This window comes from Diadema setosum, chromosome 22 (assembly GCF_964275005.1).
Source record: "Diadema setosum chromosome 22, eeDiaSeto1, whole genome shotgun sequence".
Lineage (NCBI taxonomy): Eukaryota > Metazoa > Echinodermata > Echinoidea > Diadematoida > Diadematidae > Diadema > Diadema setosum.
Genome location: NC_092706.1, coordinates 7,890,532 through 7,908,698, shown reverse-complemented (window position 1 = coordinate 7,908,698; position 18,167 = coordinate 7,890,532). Strand labels below are relative to the sequence as shown.

At 38.2% G+C, this 18,167-nt stretch overlaps 1 protein-coding gene across 2 annotated transcripts in view; it reads left to right on the top strand.

Moving 5' to 3' along the window:
* LOC140245445 (cyclin-dependent kinase 14-like) overlaps positions 1-18,167 on the top strand; it is a 111,730-nt gene that overhangs the window by 82,345 nt on the left and 11,218 nt on the right. The window contains exons 1-3 of one of the 2 annotated variants that reach the window (XM_072325024.1): positions 5,583-5,752; positions 15,051-15,142; positions 15,589-15,763. In XM_072325024.1, the coding sequence (XP_072181125.1) occupies positions 5,606-5,752; positions 15,051-15,142; positions 15,589-15,763 (414 nt within the window). In that variant the 5' untranslated portion in view covers positions 5,583-5,605. Of the gene's footprint in view, positions 1-5,582; positions 5,753-15,050; positions 15,143-15,588; positions 15,764-18,167 lie in introns of those variants that run through there. The other variant, XM_072325023.1, reaches the window with a different exon arrangement.

Sequence of the window (18,167 nt, the reverse complement as noted above, 5' to 3'; positions counted from 1 at the left end):
TATAGTTGATGAAGGCATGAGAAGTTTCTCACGCTAGCAAGTCTTGCACCTCCTCGTCTTCCTGTGGGCTCTAGGTGCTCTTAATTTCAGGAAACCAGGCAGACTTCACTCGAATCGCTTCAGGAAATATTAGTATCGTCACCACGACAAAAGTCATACATCTACAGGAAAGTTCATAATTGCAGCAGTAATTTTGAATTGATGTGGACATGTAATGCACCAGTGGGAAAATATTTGAGAGAGAGAGTGTGTGAATATATAAACATTATTTTATGGTTTGGCAGATTTCCCATGAATCCAACTTTGATGGGTATTGACATTGACTTTGTCGTCAAACATTTGCATGTCGTGAATAAGGCAGCACTTTGGGAACCGTGACTCGTCGTAAAGCACGGTGTTTACAAGTCATTTCTCCTCCTCTGTCATCACCTTCTGTTATTCCTCTCCGGTGACTCACACTGCCGAGAGTTTGCTGGAGGGGAAGAGGATGGGGTATAGGGGTGTACTGTATCACCCCTGGTGGTTCTCTGGAGTGATGCTGTACCGGTTACCATGACGACATGCAAAATAAATGATCCCTGTCCAACCTGGATATGATACAGACTGTCAGACTACAAATATCTTCAGATGATTAAGCTCCTTGTACCAGCAAAAAAAAATAAAAGTGTATAAAACAAGAGGTTAGGGAAGCACACATGTGCTCCATAGATGCCAAGAATATAATGATGTTAATAGAAAAATATGCCATGGCTTCGTAAAAATGATAATTCCCCATCAATTTGATGTATTGTGGATCTAGTCCCCTGTAAGCAATTGGATTTCAGTACAGTGTGTGGTGGAGGTAACAATTATCTGAAAGTCATCGAAGCTTGCATTCAGAGTGCGCATCTTTAGTTGTGGCTATGACATGCTTTACAAGTCATGGGACGGGGTGGGAGGGGATCAGTTGGCTTGTATTTGTGTTTGTGTAAGTGTATAAAATAGGTGAAGTTTCTCTTGTGCAGGGAATTATCAGTTTCTATGCTAGCTGGGAAGGTCATAGTATATAAGGATGCTTTATAGGCCTACAGTTTATGCTGTTATTAACTTACTGATAAAGAACAAATTGACTAGTTTATGAATACAAACTCAAAAACAGTCTTTAGTGTGTTCATGTGCAGAATCAGATTGTAACTCAATCAGAGGATTAAAGCAGTGAATCATATTGTATCATTTTGCTAAAAGAAAGAAAAAAATTGTGTGGGTAAAGAAATAAATATCGCAATTTAAGATGTTCACACTGAAAGATACCTATATAATATGTGTGATTTTCCCTCATTATGAAATGCTGTATATTTCTAAATTTGAAAGTTATTTCTAATTGTATTCGTTACACGTGGCTCTATTAATGGATAATGTCAGGTCGATGCCATGCTGGCTCATGCAGATCACATGACTCACTCCACTCCATCTATTGCCAAATGTCAACAAACAGAATCCCCTTGAATGGTGGTAATAATGGCACCAAACCATAATAGTAGGACCTATATTTTGGTGTTCTTGTCTGGCAACACAATTATGCAAGAGTTGGCACAGTTTCAAAAGAAAAAAAAAGACAATAACAGGTGATAATGATACAACCTTAACATCAGAGCAAATTGATGACAGAACTGGACTTGTCCAAGCATGTTAACATATTGTTTGTTTTGTTAAAAACGGAGTGCTGAAATAATCCCACTGATGACCTCAAAAGATACGCAATACAGGGAGTGAGGTTTGTATTGAGGTTTCGCCATCACCAGGTAACCCAGTAAAAACACCGAGATCACACATGACGTGAGGGCAGGTTGTAAACAATGCTTGCAATATATTATATGCTGCATTTCATAAGGGTGTATGCCTGGTCCAGAGTTAGGTTATAGGAATGGGCTTTTTTTTCCTAAAACAGTGGAAATATGCCTGAAAGTCAAATATTTTTCATGTGACTTAGAATTTACATAAACTATCTTCAGAGTTGATAAGATGTTTTTTGTGTAAATGGAACTTCTTGCATTATTGACAAAGTCAATCATACAACATTTTTTCTCTAAACCATTGTGTTAAAAAATATGAAGAGTTTGTTTGCAAAAACCGATAAGTCCATATTTGACAAATGGAGATATTTGCGATTTAAGGTCAAGAAAAATAAAGAGAATAATTAGAAAATTTTTGCTTCTTTTGACCTTAACTTCAAAAATATACCTTTATATGTAGTGACCAATATATCATTTAAAAGGTATTGTTTTGTACTTTATGACAGAGATTGTACTTCAAAATCTTCAAATATGGACTTATCGGTTTTTGCAAACAAACCCTTCATATGTTTTATGATCTTAATAACTGGAGACAAAGATGCATTGGCATATCTGTCTGTGTTAATGAGTCAAGATTCATGATACTTTATGTATATTATGGTACAGTCAAACCTGTCTATATAGCGGCCACCCGAGGCAGACGAAAAAAGTGGCCGTTGATAGGCAGGCGGCCGCTATAGACTGGTGGCCCCTAAGGCAGGTTTGACTGTATTCAATAATCTTCTCTACCAGTGGAAATTCATGACAAGAGATGTGGTCACCTTGTGTATGCTTTTTTTTTTAATTGTGACAGAATATACTAGTGATGTTGATTAGATACAAGTTAAATAGCATGCTAGATTGATATAGCAATATGACATGGCTTTCATCCTTGGTATCCTTGAAGGGCCAATTGCCACAGAACACCCCACAGTGTTGTGCACAATGTCCAGGGACCCTCAACTGAAAGGATCAACTTCTCTATCAGAGCTACTGCAACTTTCCTTCCAATTCAAATGAAAATCAAAATCCATAATCTACAACTTCATGGTCATGACCATCAGTTGGTTTCATTCAATTCAATTTAACCCTTTGCGTGCTTTTAGTGCCAACTGGCACAGAAGACCACATAGAGTTGTATATCCTATCCAGAGTCTCTGGCTCAGAAAAGGTTAATGGTTGTCAAGCAGTGGAAAGAGAGAGTAACAGAGTGAGATACAGAGATAGATATAGATAGGTTATTGATTGAAGCTTCATTACTTATTCCTCAATGTCATCAGTAAGCAGAGACTGAAGGGCAAAAATATGAATTACTTGCCCACTGCCATAGGGACAGAGTCTATTATCTTGATTAAAGCTGAGAATAATTTCTTTAGTTGTCATGATAATCTAAAGGGAAAATAAATTGCATGCCAGTCAAATGTTACTCTGAGAAGAAAAAGTGAAATATATTTTGCAAGCACTACAGTGCAAATATGGTCAAAATCAGATCAAAAGCAAGGAAGTTATGAAATTCTGAAGACACTTACTAATACTTTGCAAAACTGATTTCAAGTAGTTTTTATGAATATGCAAACCAGAGAGCCGATGATGTCATCACTCTTCCATTGATTGTGTAAAAAAAAATGACACCCCCCAAAAAAAAAAAAAAAATATATATATATATATATAACATTCTGTTTTCCTTGTTGAATAACTTGAAAATAATAATCTGTCACATACATTAGATAATGAGACAAGAGTATCATGTGAACAAAGGAAAACAAATGGATATGTCAAAATTCATTTACAAACTATATGGCTGGTTGTAAATTAGATATTCCTATCAACTCCTCAAGATCTGTTTTGTCATTCATCCATGATAACTGCTGTCTAAATTGTTGATAAAAGTAGAGCTGTCATAGAGTGAGGTTATCCGAGGCTTATTTAGAAATGTGACAGTATCAATGGATAAATGGGTAATGCGCTATTAGTTGAGATAATGCAACAGTTATGAAAAATGTGATATTCATGCTCATGATGTAACATTTACATCAAAACATATCAACCTAGCCCTCTTTTATTTTTTTTTTCTTTTAAGACTACTATACTTAATAGCACTTTTGAAATTAAGAAAATGGATAGGAAAGTTTGAAAAATGCATTTTCTTTTATGCAAAGACATGCGATGTATCAAAGACATCATCTTTGATGCCGTCGATTCTGCAGCAAAATCCTACCATTATTTGGAAGGCCTGATGGGTGAAGGGGGAGGGGATGGGTGGAGGAGGGGGACATATCCAAATACAGTGGCCCAAAAGTGGACAGCAGCATGCTAGAATGTGTATATAGAGGATCTATTTCAATTTGTTTTTAGAAATTGCTATTAATGATCCATTGCGCAGTCTGCTGCAGGGAAAACATCAGAGGGAATATAAAGCAAGGTTTACCCATGAAATTACTGTTCACTCATGAGACCAAGAAAGATGTGCCAAATCACCTTACTCTAATTTGATGTTGCTGTGCATTATTGGGCAAGAGCAGCATTTTAGGTTGCTGTGTAGTACTGTGCAATTTGATGTTACTGTTGTAATGACTGTGACATCATACTTCTGAATTAGAGTTACCTGTATTTCAATATGGACACAGGTGATTGGAAGTTCGGTGAACTGCCAAACATCCACTGTGTGTCAATTCTGTTGAAACTAAACAGTTTTCCATTATTCTTTTTTTCTCCTCCATCTGATTGATTTTTTTTTAAAGTTCAGGCAATATATTATATGATGCTGCATGATATCAGTACTATAAATAAAGTTGTTCAATTTTTATCTGATATTGTGACATGTGGAAGCAATACAACCACGTCACTTGCTCAATGTTGCCTTCATTTGAGAGTAGTTTAATTCCCATTGGGTGCTAAATATAGTTCTTTGTTTCAAGATTTCAACACCTCTGTTTGTAGCCCGTTGAGTCAAGCTGCATCAAATCGTCGCCAACGTGGATATAACGCTGTGTTGATGAAACGCTTCACTTCCTGCCTGTGTAACCAAGTGGTTTCCTGTCTATCAACTCGTGAATATTCATGCCACAACTGAATGCATTGTGGTGGATGATGATTGGCTAATACAGCTCATTGAAAGAGGGGAAAATACAGTAGCCACATGTTTGATTGCACAACTGAGTTAAACAGAGATTATGTCTTAACTTTGTAATTGGTCAACGCACACTGTACCTTTACCAAGAGTTGCTCTTCATGAATATGCAGTAGATAGGGAGTTTACAATCTGACCATGTGCAATTGTCAGACTTTTCTTCCCGTGTTCTGTGCTAATATATACAGACTTGTACGAGCTATCCTGGCAGTGAGAATTCAAACGATGCGTCACGTACAAGGCTCTGACAAATCCAGCCAGTCACAAGCAAGCTTTTGCGTTTGAGTGAGAGAGGAAGTTGTTGGTAGTTTGCGGGAGCGGCGGGTATTTTGCCGGCGGGGAACTCATCACGTGTACGTATCCTATTAAAGAGAGAGTGTTGTAGACAGTGGAGCAGACACTCTCTGGTTGCCTCAGCTGTTGGTAGGACGCACCGTTGCCTGAGCTCCTGTTTGCTATTTGGATGCCGCTTATCGCTTCCAACGAGGGTCCGAGGGCATCATCTTTTACTGGTTCTGACCTACCAGCTCTTTGCCAAGGAGAGAGATAAAGTGTGCCCAATTTTATAGTAGATCACGCAGGCTGTGTTTACAACTGCTGTGATTTTTGTGCTTCGCTTGAATTTCTTACGAGGACAAGCAAGGATAAGTCAAACTTTTCCACCATGCCAGCCATAGTGTCCGGCATTCTCACCATGCCCCAGGCGGGGTCTGGATACGCCAAACGCCACGAGCGAATCTACCGACCCGCCCCCGTCAAGGTGGCCAGGACATGCAAGCACGACAGTAAAACTTCAGTGAAGTACTGCAAGGTAGGAAAGTTATACTGCACATGACATGCAATCAGATAAGTGTTGAAATTCATGGTTATAAGACCTTGTTGTCCTGTGAATGGATAGTTTGTATAGTCGTCTTCACCGATAGCTCTGTCTTTGATGTTAAATCAAAGTAGATCAGAGTCATTACCACAGAAATCAGATCAGGTTATGAAAGGACATACTTTGAGAGTTAACCATACTTTCAGTATTCAGACTTTGATACTGCTTTAAAGTCTGTGTATATTTTTCAACAATTATGTGATTATTCCCCAAATAAAACAAGAAGAATTAAAGAAAGAAGAAATCTTGTAGAGGAATAGTGCTGGCTGTTCCTAGGTTGATGCCATTTTCGTCTCTGATCCATGCTGTTGTACTTTTTCTATCCAAATTATTTACACTTCATCAGAGATTTGCTAAGAGCTTTTAGATCAGTTTTCATTTGCACACTTCTTGGCATTAGTTTTGAGAGAACAACATGTATTTCATCTTGTCTCTCTCGCTTTTGCTTTCATCATTTTTTTTTTTTTGCACTTAACACTTCTCAACACTTGCCCTTTCTCTCTTTATATATATATATATATATATATATATATATATATATATATATATATATATATTTTTTTTTTTTTTGCACTTAACACTTCTCAACACTTGCCCTTTCTCTCTTTATATATATATATATATATATATATATATATATTTTTTTTTTTTTTTTTTTTTTTTTTTTAATCCCCCTTGCACATCAAAGTGTAGAAGGATGCGAATCTCTGTACCTAACATCAGGCATATCACATTTTGTTTTGATCACTGTCAATTTATACATCTAATTTTGTTCTTACTATGGTGTATTGCTCAACTTGCTTTCATATCTGAACATCTGAAGAGTTTGTTCGCAAAAACCGATAAGTCCATTTTTGAAGATTTTGAAGTACGGTCTCTGTCATAAAGTACAAAATAATACCTTTAAAATGATGTATCGGCCACTTAAGAGGTACATTTTTTAAGTTATGGACAAAAGAAGCAAAAATTTTCTTATTATTCTCTTTATTTTTCTTGACCTTTAATCGCAAATATCTCCATTTGGCAAATATGGACTTATCGGTTTTTGCAAACAAACTCTTCATCTGTAGATATCTCCTTCTCTCATTCTCCCTCTCTTTCTTTTACTTCTTGATGAGGTTATTCACACGTGACGTAATAAAACACAACGTACGAAGACTGAAAGAGAGCAATAATAGCTTTTTGAAACAACTGTTGAGTGGTCTCATTGAGTCCAGTGGGGGATTTTACTGATGTCAGAATTCCTCATGTCTCTGAGTGTGTGATAATGGGTCCTCTTTTGTCTCGTTTACAAAATCTTTAATGAGCCCCCGAATCACAACTGTATTGATTGCCTCGTGGTGGCTTTACTGAGTGAGTGCCAATTGGGAATAAAAACTAGAGAGAAGTTCGCATGCACCCAAGACCTCATCATTTATCATTGTTTGTAATTTTATGTAAAGTTTGTGAAAGTAAAACTTCTTTTCAAAGTCCTCATTGATATCCAAGACAGTAAAGAAAAAGAGGAACCACCCTCTTGTCGCTTTTAGCCCAGAGTACAGAGATGTCATATACACTTGATCGAAAGTAATGCTCGCAATTATGTGCCTATTTATAAAATACACTGACATCTATGTCACCTGGTCGTAAAAGCCTGTGAGCCCCTTAATGTATTTACGGATTTCAAGTGGGATGTGTGGTGATATTCATTACATTCATTGAAATTTTTTTTATTTCTGTCAGTTTCTTTGCATCAAAGGAGGAGTTACTTTATGTCGAATAACTGATGTCTTATTGATATATTTGTATATTGATATATTTTATTTTAGTTTTAGTTTTGTAGGTCCTAAGTGATGTTTTATTAAGTGTAGATTATGAGGTATGAATTTATCCTGAAAGTGCATACTGATTACAGAATAGGTGAGAAAAGATCAATTACATTAAAAACAAGACATTCTCAATCTACTGGACTTGGTCCCTTTCAGTGTTGATTTAAAGGAGTGCTTAGGGTTACTTTACATACAATAAATGGATGTGGAAAGCAAAAGAAAAATAGAAACAAAACAAACTCAATCTAGATCAGATATTTCTGTATGTATTTATGGTAGTCAACACTGTAGTGCCGCATTCAAGATTCTCTATGCACTGAACATACGACTTCCATCTTATACATCAGAAAAGAGAGATAAGTTGTCAAAAATTGTACAAATTGTCAAAGAATCAGGACAGATAGCCCCTCCTGGCATCTGCTGCTAAAATTGCATTTTGCACTATGTTCAAGAATCTTTAATAAATAGAGCAAACTTAGATAAAGAAAATGACATTTGCAATGGCTCAAAGTTGATGTATATGCCCTACCAAAGTCTTGGGGGGGGGGGGGGGAAGTGTTCCAGATTCTAGAGAGGAAACTAAGGACTAATAAGATGCCTTGGATTACAAAAACTTGAGGGATTTTAATCCCTTACATCATCTTTCCCCTCCCCATGGCAGACTTGAGTGCCTCTAGGAATTGAATTTAAAGTTCCTGAGACCTAATTTGTGTCCACTAAGGGGCTCTTGGAGAATAAATCCCTTTTCCTATCTGACGCACCATGCCATGGAGATTTGACTGTGAACTTCCCATGACATTCCCAGGCTTCTTAGTGTGCAGACAGTTTGTCCCCTTTGCATCTTTTTCCTCTTTTCTCTTGAAATGATATCAAAATTAGGTCTAAAGCTCAAAGAAGAGCACTGCTGTGATATAAATCATTTGCTATCCTGCAAACTTATCAAAGATCTGCTTGAACTCAACAAAAGAAAAAGAGCACTGTCGTTCCCAAATTCAAAGTAGGTTCACTTGCAAAAGATATTTTTCATCTGGAAATTTGGACAGGATGTGGCTGCACCCCTTGGACATAATTGTCTAAATTGAGGGGGAGGGGGCTGTAGCTTGGGGCGTTTCCGCCCCGAGACCTCCATGCAGGGGATCTTGACAGCGTTCAAATTAATTTGTCAAAAGCTATTCTAGCGTCGAGCTAATGAAGTCAGTAATTACACTGAACTTTCTGCTTGAACCTGGAATGCGATATTGTGGTCTGTTTAAGCATATATCAGAAGTGTGCCACCTCCCCCACCCCCCCCCCCTTTATCAAGTACCATTCAAATTGATGTAAAGGAAATCTTAAAGTAAACTTTCCCTCCCGCTCGGAAATTAAACATCCTCACCCTGTGTCCATTCCTCAAATACCTCTTTGTAGAATCAGTAAGTTCAATAAGTCTTTCCAAGCTTCAAAGCTCCCTGGTATTTCTATATGGGGAATGAATATAGTTTTTCTTCATTACAGCAGCAGCTGCACGATGTTCTTTCAATTGTACGAAAAAAAAAAATGTAATCAGGAACCAGTCTTTCAGCTTGACATGGTACAGAAGAAATGAAAGAATGTTCTGCATTGATGGATTTTTGCATCTTTTCCATTTTGTTTTCATGGCTGGATTTGAAGTCTCTTTCCAAAGCAGTATATGGAAAGAAATTTCTGTAAGTGGATGTATGTAACATTGTGTCTGCATTCATGGGTGGAAGACTAGTTGTTTTGTGTCTCTCTTCTTTTTTCTTTTCTTTTTTTGTCCTCTATAGCTACACGCAGGGAGGGATCATTCCAAATGACCAAGATTATGATTAACCCGTTGAAGACTATAGCCCAGAGTATACCTGGGCAGGTGTCTATTGGAAATGTCTATTCTAGTAAAGTCAGCTCAACCTCAAGGGGTGAAAGTGCTCGCTCACAAATTAAAATGCGAAAGTAATGACAGATGATTGTCATAAATTTGGATGTGAAATCATAAGATGCACAGGACAGATAATTCCTGAGAACAAAGAAGCAAGATAACATCAGAATGTCTGTGAACAAAACAGATATTCACAACAGGCGGATTAGTTTACGTAACAGATGGTCGATGCAAGGAAAGCGTGATTTGCTGATAATCGTGGTCCTGTCTTGATGACGCATTCATCTTTTTACTTCATACAGCCTGATTGAAATTGCTATGGCAATCTTGCTGTCAAGATGCCTTTTTTAAAATATTGTTTTTTGTAAATTTGTTTCTTTATCAGCTGTAGGTATCTATGTCTCATCATTTGTAGGGTGTGACACAATTTGTTTGAAGGAGGAACAGAAAGGCATTCAGTTGTTTGACTTTCTAGAGGAAGATATTCCAGTACAGTCAACCTCACTTAAGTCAACATAGCACAAGTCAAGAAGATTGGCAAAGTTGAAAAAGCTTATTAAACCAAAGAGGGATTGAAACATATCAACTCTGTTGTGTGAGTTGAAATTCAGAGAAGACAAAGTATTTTGCTTCTGTCCTTTTGGATTTGACTTGCGTAAGAGTAAGGCTGTTTTTTAATGCAACTGAACGCAAGAGAGTCTTTATATAATGTATAAATATAAAACAAAAAGCAACTGTAGAATCTAGAGTTCTCTTCTTATAATTGCAACACATTCCCTACTTACTAAAGGACACCTTACATTTCATACAATTTTCTGTGAGTTTACACAAAGTAATTCTATATTTATGGATATTGCAGAGAAGGCTAAGATACAGATGACACATGAGGCATATACATAAGGAGCTCACAAATCCTCACACAATTTAGGGTGGGCCAGTGAGGTTCGGACGATCTTCAGGGGTGAAAGGGTTAAAGCTACAAATCATAGAAGAGGACCATGATCTTTCTTGCAAAGTGTGAGACAGCAGGCAACGGAAACAGCTGGCTGTGTGACGAGCCTTGCATATCTGTGCTCGAGGGCTGTCTGTTCGAAATTTATGTTGCCGCTCAGATATGTATACATAAATGGCAGAGGGAGTAATATCTCTGTTGTTGTTTCTTGCCACTTTGACATTTTGTAAGTTAGTCTTCAGGATTGGTTGGGGGGGAGGGTGTGTTTGTGGGGGGGGGGGCAAGAGCAGAGGAGGGCTTCCTTTGTGTCCATTACTCAAAAGTACGGCCTATTAATTAATTGTATGTGTGCATGTGAGTGTGTGCGCATTTTCTGATTTCACATGATTTAGCTTTCACTGAACTAGGAAATTTGACAAATGCCATTATGAATTCAAAATTCATAATATATTCATGCCGTGAAAAGATGTGTTACATATTATGTTTTGTTTTCATATGAGAAAATGTGCAAGGTAATTTAAAAAGCATTTATAACATGATGAGGCATGTTATTTGTTTTGTCATTTGATCGTTATTCTAAAGGTTTTATCATTCTTGGTTGGTGACTCACATGAGCTGGGCCAGAATTCCCTTTCACTGATGATAAGTTGAGAGTTCTTGAGTTTAAACATGACCAGGATGTTGCTATGTGTTTACATGTATTGCTAGTATGTTTGTTTGCCTGTTGAGGAAAAGGGCACTGTGCTGTAATGTGTCAGAAGTTTCTGGAATGAAACAATAGCACTATGAAGTACAGAAGTATTCCTTTCAGCATGTGGGATGTGGATAATTTCCGCTGTATTGGGATGATTGATATATGCGTGTACACAGAGAGGATGGGCCATATCACATATACCAGGAAATCCAACAGATATTGGTTCAGATTATGAACAGAAGTATCTGATTTGCGATAATTTTCTCAGCTTCATGTTGTCGTAAATAGAAAAAGATATCTGTGTAGAGAGGCGTAGGTTTACAAACATAGACATGGATATTGGATAGACAGATAGATGGATAGATAGATAGGCAAACAGGAAGTGATCTAGTATTGCGATGCGACTTGCAGGAAGTGAATGCTGCCTAGCATACCATTCCCGGAATTCTTTGGGTCTTTCCGTAATCCAGTTCTACTGGTATGATTCTTAGTGAAACGAAATCGTGTGTGTGCTGAGAAGTGAAAAAACCAGAGAGCATTTCAGAATGGATTATACCACCACTTTTGAGAATTTATGAAGTTAAGGTGTTGAGGTTACCCTAAGAATTCATTGTGTCTTACATATTTGATCATCAGTTTGGTGTATGAAGACATTTTCCCTGCTAGTATTGTAAAGAAACGAGGGCAGACCACTATAAATTATATTTTGTGTTCTTTCCGTGTACAAAAACTGCATGTTTCATTGAAATCAGTGGAACTTAGTGTAAGCAACTCTTTGAAAATATGCCATCTAAACCATAGATCTGAATAAAACAAAGAGGAATAATTACTCTGAATAACATTCTGCTGATAACTTCTGAATTCACTTTAAAAAATCCTAGAAAGGTGGTTTCTTTTTTTGTTGTTATTTTGCTTTGTGTTGCTGTGGTTTTTTTTTACCATATCGGATCTTCAGAAATGCAAAGTGGCCCATGGTTATCTCACCTCGACACCCAATGCCATGTCAAAAGGATGTTTGTGCAAACAAATGATCAAGAAATGGGAAACGAAGAGGAGAGAGTGTTTTTTACTCAGTTTTTATCAAAGAGGGTCATTTGTCTGATAGAGATAAAAGTGCCTTACATAATGAGCAGCCATCTCAGAGCTCATATTTCCCACGGTGATGCACGAAATGTCTGGCTCAATGTCACGGCTAACCACAAGGAAGTTCCCTCTTCAGAAGGTCTTCCTTCCCCGCAATACACTTAGAGAGTCAACAACTTGGTGTTTTCCGACGAACAGATGCCAGCCCGCTGGCTTTAATAGCTGCCCATTGGCTTGAAGCGCGAGGTATCCCTGTGGCACAGCGCGTGGCGGACGTTCCTCGCAACGACGTTCTCATTGTCACATGACTGCCAATTAATTCCCCTCCTGGGTCTCAGGAGAAACTGAAAATAGGAGATGGATCTTGAATGCACATCCCTCTCGCACTATCTATAGCCAGGTAGAGAATTTGATACACCTATATTTAGGATTGTGAACACTATAGTCTCTCCCAGACCAATGCACTGGAGTAATTAGAAAAATAAGACAGCAGGCTGACTGAGTAACATTCTTTATTATTATTGTTGGTATTGTTCTATCAATACCAATGCTGTGATTATTATCATTATCAATTTATTGATTATTTTAAGATCACTTTTTGTTACAACTATATTGGTGGTTAGTATCAGAATGAAATTGAAATAGTAATAGCAGTATCAACTAGATTTATTATCATTGTTTGTGTTATGGTTATTACTTTTTCATTGCTATTATGTATCTATTGGACTTTGTCAAGAACATGTACATACCATAGATGTTTTAATCTACTCAGTAACAAATGAATCGTGAGCAACGTCAACATAGTGAGCAAGATATGCTCCAAAATTGTCATGTATTGAAACATTGATAGTTCACAAAAATGTGAATATTTTGAAAATTTTATGGGGAAAAATTGATGACTCTACCTCATACATAGCATTTCTTGATGATTACAGAACAATGTATTTTCGTGCACATACTGTGGACACAAGTTTTGTATTTGAGTCAAATTTGAGTCAGCAGAGGTAATCATTTGGCTGCTTTCCAAATCGGTAGCGCGTTTTCCTCTGCTAGATTTGATATTCATATTATAAACAATGGGATTGACACCCAGGGGTGGGGGGGGGGGGGGTTTGTACACGACGGGTAATCCAGGGTCGAGCTGAATTTTTAGTCATTTAACCCTGCAACTGCCAGTTGATATTCCTGCATAGGCGTTTGTGCGATGTTGGTGCTGTGAGGGTAAAGTTCATACCCCTCAGCTGATGGATTCGTACACAGCTGTCCAGCCCAGTCAGTAACGCCTGTCTGACTGTGGACTTCTTCTACGGAAACCGAGTGTAGCTCTTTTATTAGTGTCGATAACAAGTGAAGTCCTTACACTCTGAACTTTGATCTGTGTGATTTTCTTTTTCCTCACAGCCACTTTTATTTAACAGCCACTTTTATTTAACACACACTTTTCTTAGCTCCCTCATTCTATACAAGTATATAGTGACAATTTTTCACAATCATGTATAATGTAATATATATATAAATATACTTAACACCCATTACATTGCCCCTCTCTCTCCTCTTCTTTTTCCCTCAAGAACACATACTGAGAGACAAATATATTTATAGTATATCTCTCTATATTTGATTCTGCATATTTATTTCTTTTTTAAAATTTGGCCCAATGTCTTCATGTCTCCATTCTGTCTGCCTATCTTTTGTTATCTCAGTATTTTCCCATAATGGCCCGGCATGGCAATGCGCACAACAATACCCGTCCTCGACAACGGAATATCCGCTTAGATCACAAGATAAATATATATGTCCCACATACGGGCAAAGCCTGTACACCCCCTCGCAACTGCCGGGCTAAATGAACCTCTGTGTAGAAATGCACAATCCATGCAAACTGTTCAACAACAGGAACAGGGAGAGACAGAGAGAGTTTAAACTACTCGACTAGGTGTGAGTTTGTTTTCAGAGTTAGACTGTGTGACTGCCAGGTAGGATATGAAACTAAAAGCACGTCATAAACAGGTTTCGTGCACTTCAACTTTAAGAGCCTTTTTCCCCCACATCCTTAGCTCACTTCCATTGGCATCTTATAGTTTTCCTCTTGATTTCTGGTTTGTCCTTCATACAAAGTCTCATGGGTCATAGTATCTTCAGTACTTTTCTGAAGAAAAAGATGACTAAATCGTTGTTTACCAAGGATTTTGAAAACTCTTGATAGCTGTGGTGATGCTGATGAAGTTGGTATGTTGATGGTGGGTTGTGAAAGTGATGACAGTGATGATGATGATGATGATGATGATGATGATGATGATGATGATGATGATGATGATGCTGAGAAATCAAAGCCATCACCATGGCAATACCGATAGAGATGATGTTGGTGGTCATGAAAATAATGATTATGGTAACGATGCTAATGGTCATAGTGATGGTGATAATGTGAAGATGAATATTCCGATTAAAGTAATGACCATGATAAGTGACATTGGTGACGGTGATGCCGATGGGAATGATAGAGGTGATCATTGGAAGATGAACATGTTGATGATGAAAATGATGATAGTTATGGCAACAATGGTGATAATCCATATGAAAATGTTCATAGCTGTCATTTCTAAAATATCTTCTTCTTCTTTTATGGTACTTTAAGTCTTTTTGTATCAGTGTAAAGCACCTTGAGCATTTAATCAAAATCAAAAATGATGCTATAGAAATTGTATGTTTGTATTATTATCATCATTAAAGAGGTATCAAAGAACATTATGTGTGTCTGCTCCCTATCATGTATTTACCAGTTTGTTTTGTCATCTTTTCTTGTCTCCTCGCTGCAGTCCTGTTCACCCTTCGGGAAGATAGAGACATACAAGAAGATCTGTCCGCTCGGCGAGGGATCCTATGCCAAAGTCTACAAAGCTGTCAGTAGGTAAGAACTGAAGAAGCATCATTTCCCATTTTCTTAGTATGACTTGCCTGATAAGTACATGTAGTTGGAAACAAACCACTTTAAACAGTACTTTCCAACATGTAGAAGTGTAATTGCAGATTCGTGTGCAGTGTTAGGCAGTTAAAAGTCATTCTGAAACAGTGATCAAGATTACAGAATTTCTAGCCTCACATTAAAAGAAGTTTAGGATTCAAACATTTAACAACAAATTAATTTCATGTTCATTTTTTCTTCTCTCCTTGCTCCCACCTTTCTGGACACCTCTCCATCCTTAAATCACTCCCCTCCTTTACCCCTTCCTTACCCCTCCCCATCCTTAAACCACTCCCCTCCCTTACCCCTCTCTTACCCCTCTCTTACCCCTCCCCCTTCCCCCCAAAACCCCACCTGCCACCCATGCACACAACCTCCTTCCCTCCACACAGTGTCAACCAACAGGTCGTGGCACTGAAGGAGATCCGGCTACAACAGGACGAAGGGACACCTTTCACTGCCATCCGGGAGGCGTCGCTCCTGAAGGACCTGAAGCACGCCAACATCGTCTGCCTCCACGACATCATCCACACCAAGACGACGCTCTCCTTCGTCTTCGAATACGTGGTAGGTGTTCAAATTCAGCCAATCATCTCTGGGTCTCCATGGCAACTGTATACAATTGTTGCATATCCCCCATCCCACTCATCTTCTTCTTTTTTTTAGAGAGAGACTACACATTATTCATAGGAGTTTGGTAAGCCTTTAATTGTTAAAGAGACTGTTGAGATAGCTGAATCTCAGAGAAAACTGTCTTTTGCAATAAACATGAGATTTTGCAATGATATATTTGCTTACAGCACTTGCTATTCTGGTTATTTCCGTTGGGAGTGCTGAAAGGTTTTCTGTGAAGATAAACAAAGAAGAAGTGAAAATCAGAATTGTTTATTGGAACTGTGCCAGAGATATTCATAGATGCATTGTTATGACATCAACTCCAGCCTGAAAATAACAAGAGGAGAAGAATTGCAGACCGGTAATATCTAATTGGCACAAAACAAGTAGAAACGGGTCTGGACATGCAGGAAAATGTCAGTGTCCTCAAAGTACCTCCTCTGGTGCCCTCTGCAACAGGTAGAGGGTGATCTGTATATCTTAATGGCTTTGATAGTTCACAATTAGTGCAGCAAATAATTACACCTGCAGCAGTAAATCTCTGTGGGGAGGAACATTTGATTGGATTCGCCCACACCTCCTGGAGTGATGTCTCGTCCATCCGAGTTCATGGAAGGTTGAATTTCACGAGCGCCCAGTGAGGACAGAGATCAGAAAAAAAAAATATCCCAAGACTCCTATAAAAGCCACCTAGAATTTAACTTTATCCTGACATAATTATATGGATCTGTAATCACATGTTGTTGATTTATTCTGAATGGAAGAGGGTAAGAGTTAATTTGTAGAGTACGTACAGTCGACTCCCGTCATAACAAAGTCCTCGGGACCAGCGTGTTTCTTTCATTATATCAACATTTGGTTATAGCCGAACAGTAACGGATATAGAGGCATTTAGATAATTTTGGGACATGAATTTTTACTTTGATGTTGCAAGATTAGTTATAACCGTTGTTCCTTATAACAGGAGTGCACTGTATTCTAAAATATGACACATTGTGTGATGTCCATCTTCTGCTAAGATGCTCCCCTGCCCCGCCCGACCCCAGGGTTGAAGGAAACTCTTTTGAAATGAATAACATGTTAGGAGGAAGATGTTCCATCCTGATTGAAACCGTGTTTCCAACCACGGTTTGATTGGCAAATGAAGCTTGATTAACACCTCGCCACCCCCCTAATTGTCAAAACAAATGTTTCCTTCCCGCTTTGGTAATTACTGTGTCAAATTACCAGCTAATTGCTTGTCGATGGTTGCTATGTGTACCTGCTGCCATGGTATTCATACGTAATGTCTGAAACACATTTCTCCAGTGCCTTCAAAACCCAGTTGCAAGAATCTTACTGTTTGTATTTTTGGTACACAATGTAGCAATGTACAATTTTTGCAATTAATGTTGGTCTCCGTGACTGAACCTGAGGATAAAAATCAAAGTGGGTTAGAAACAGGAGTGTATATGTGTAAAATTAAAACTTTGTGGTAGTTGTATTCCAGTACTGAAGAAACACATGGTTGTAATGTTACAGTTGCATAGACCTCAAAGTCATCACAAAATGCCTTTAACATGCAGAGTAAATTATTTACCCCTAGATTTATGTTCAGTCTATTGCACATAAACTTGTGGAAGCTTTGATTTTAAAAATTATTGCTACACAAACTTTGATTACAAAAAAACACACACAAAAAAAGCGGCTCTTCCTAAGACTGCATCTTTCTCTAAAGAGTATCTAGATGACTAATGCCTTCAGACAGATTTACGCTGGTACACATACAGCAAAATATCCCGTCTGCTGTGAGACAGTTTGTGCAGCACATTGGAAGTTTCCTCCCTTCGAAATGCCAGCACCAATAAATGTAGCAGTGACACGAGGATTGATGAATGGTCTGTTTGCTTCGGGAATGTTGCTGGTTGTCTATTCCCCCCCCCCCCCTTCATTCCATCTGTCTGTCTGTCTGTCTGTCTCTGTCTCTGTCTCTCTCTCTCTATCTTTTTCTGATTGATGACCCTAACACTGACGTCAATAAGCATCATTGTGCCGAAAGTTAAACGACGGGACCGGATGAAATAACTCCTGCGTTGATTGTCACCCGTGAAAGATTAGCTGTGATATCTTACTTTCGTTGGTTTTTCGACATCCCTCAAACTTATATTTCATTGTATCCTCTCCATTGCATGTCCATCAATACAAATAAAACTCTTCCCCATCATCCATTCTTTCACTTAATTTCCTCATCCTGTTGTTACCTGAGTCATCTGTGCATTGTGACTGTTGCAAGTCATTTCTAGAAGGTGAAAGCTTCAGTTTTGTCTGTCACGAATATTTGACCAGCTTTTGTCGTATTTTAGGGAATTAAAATGTC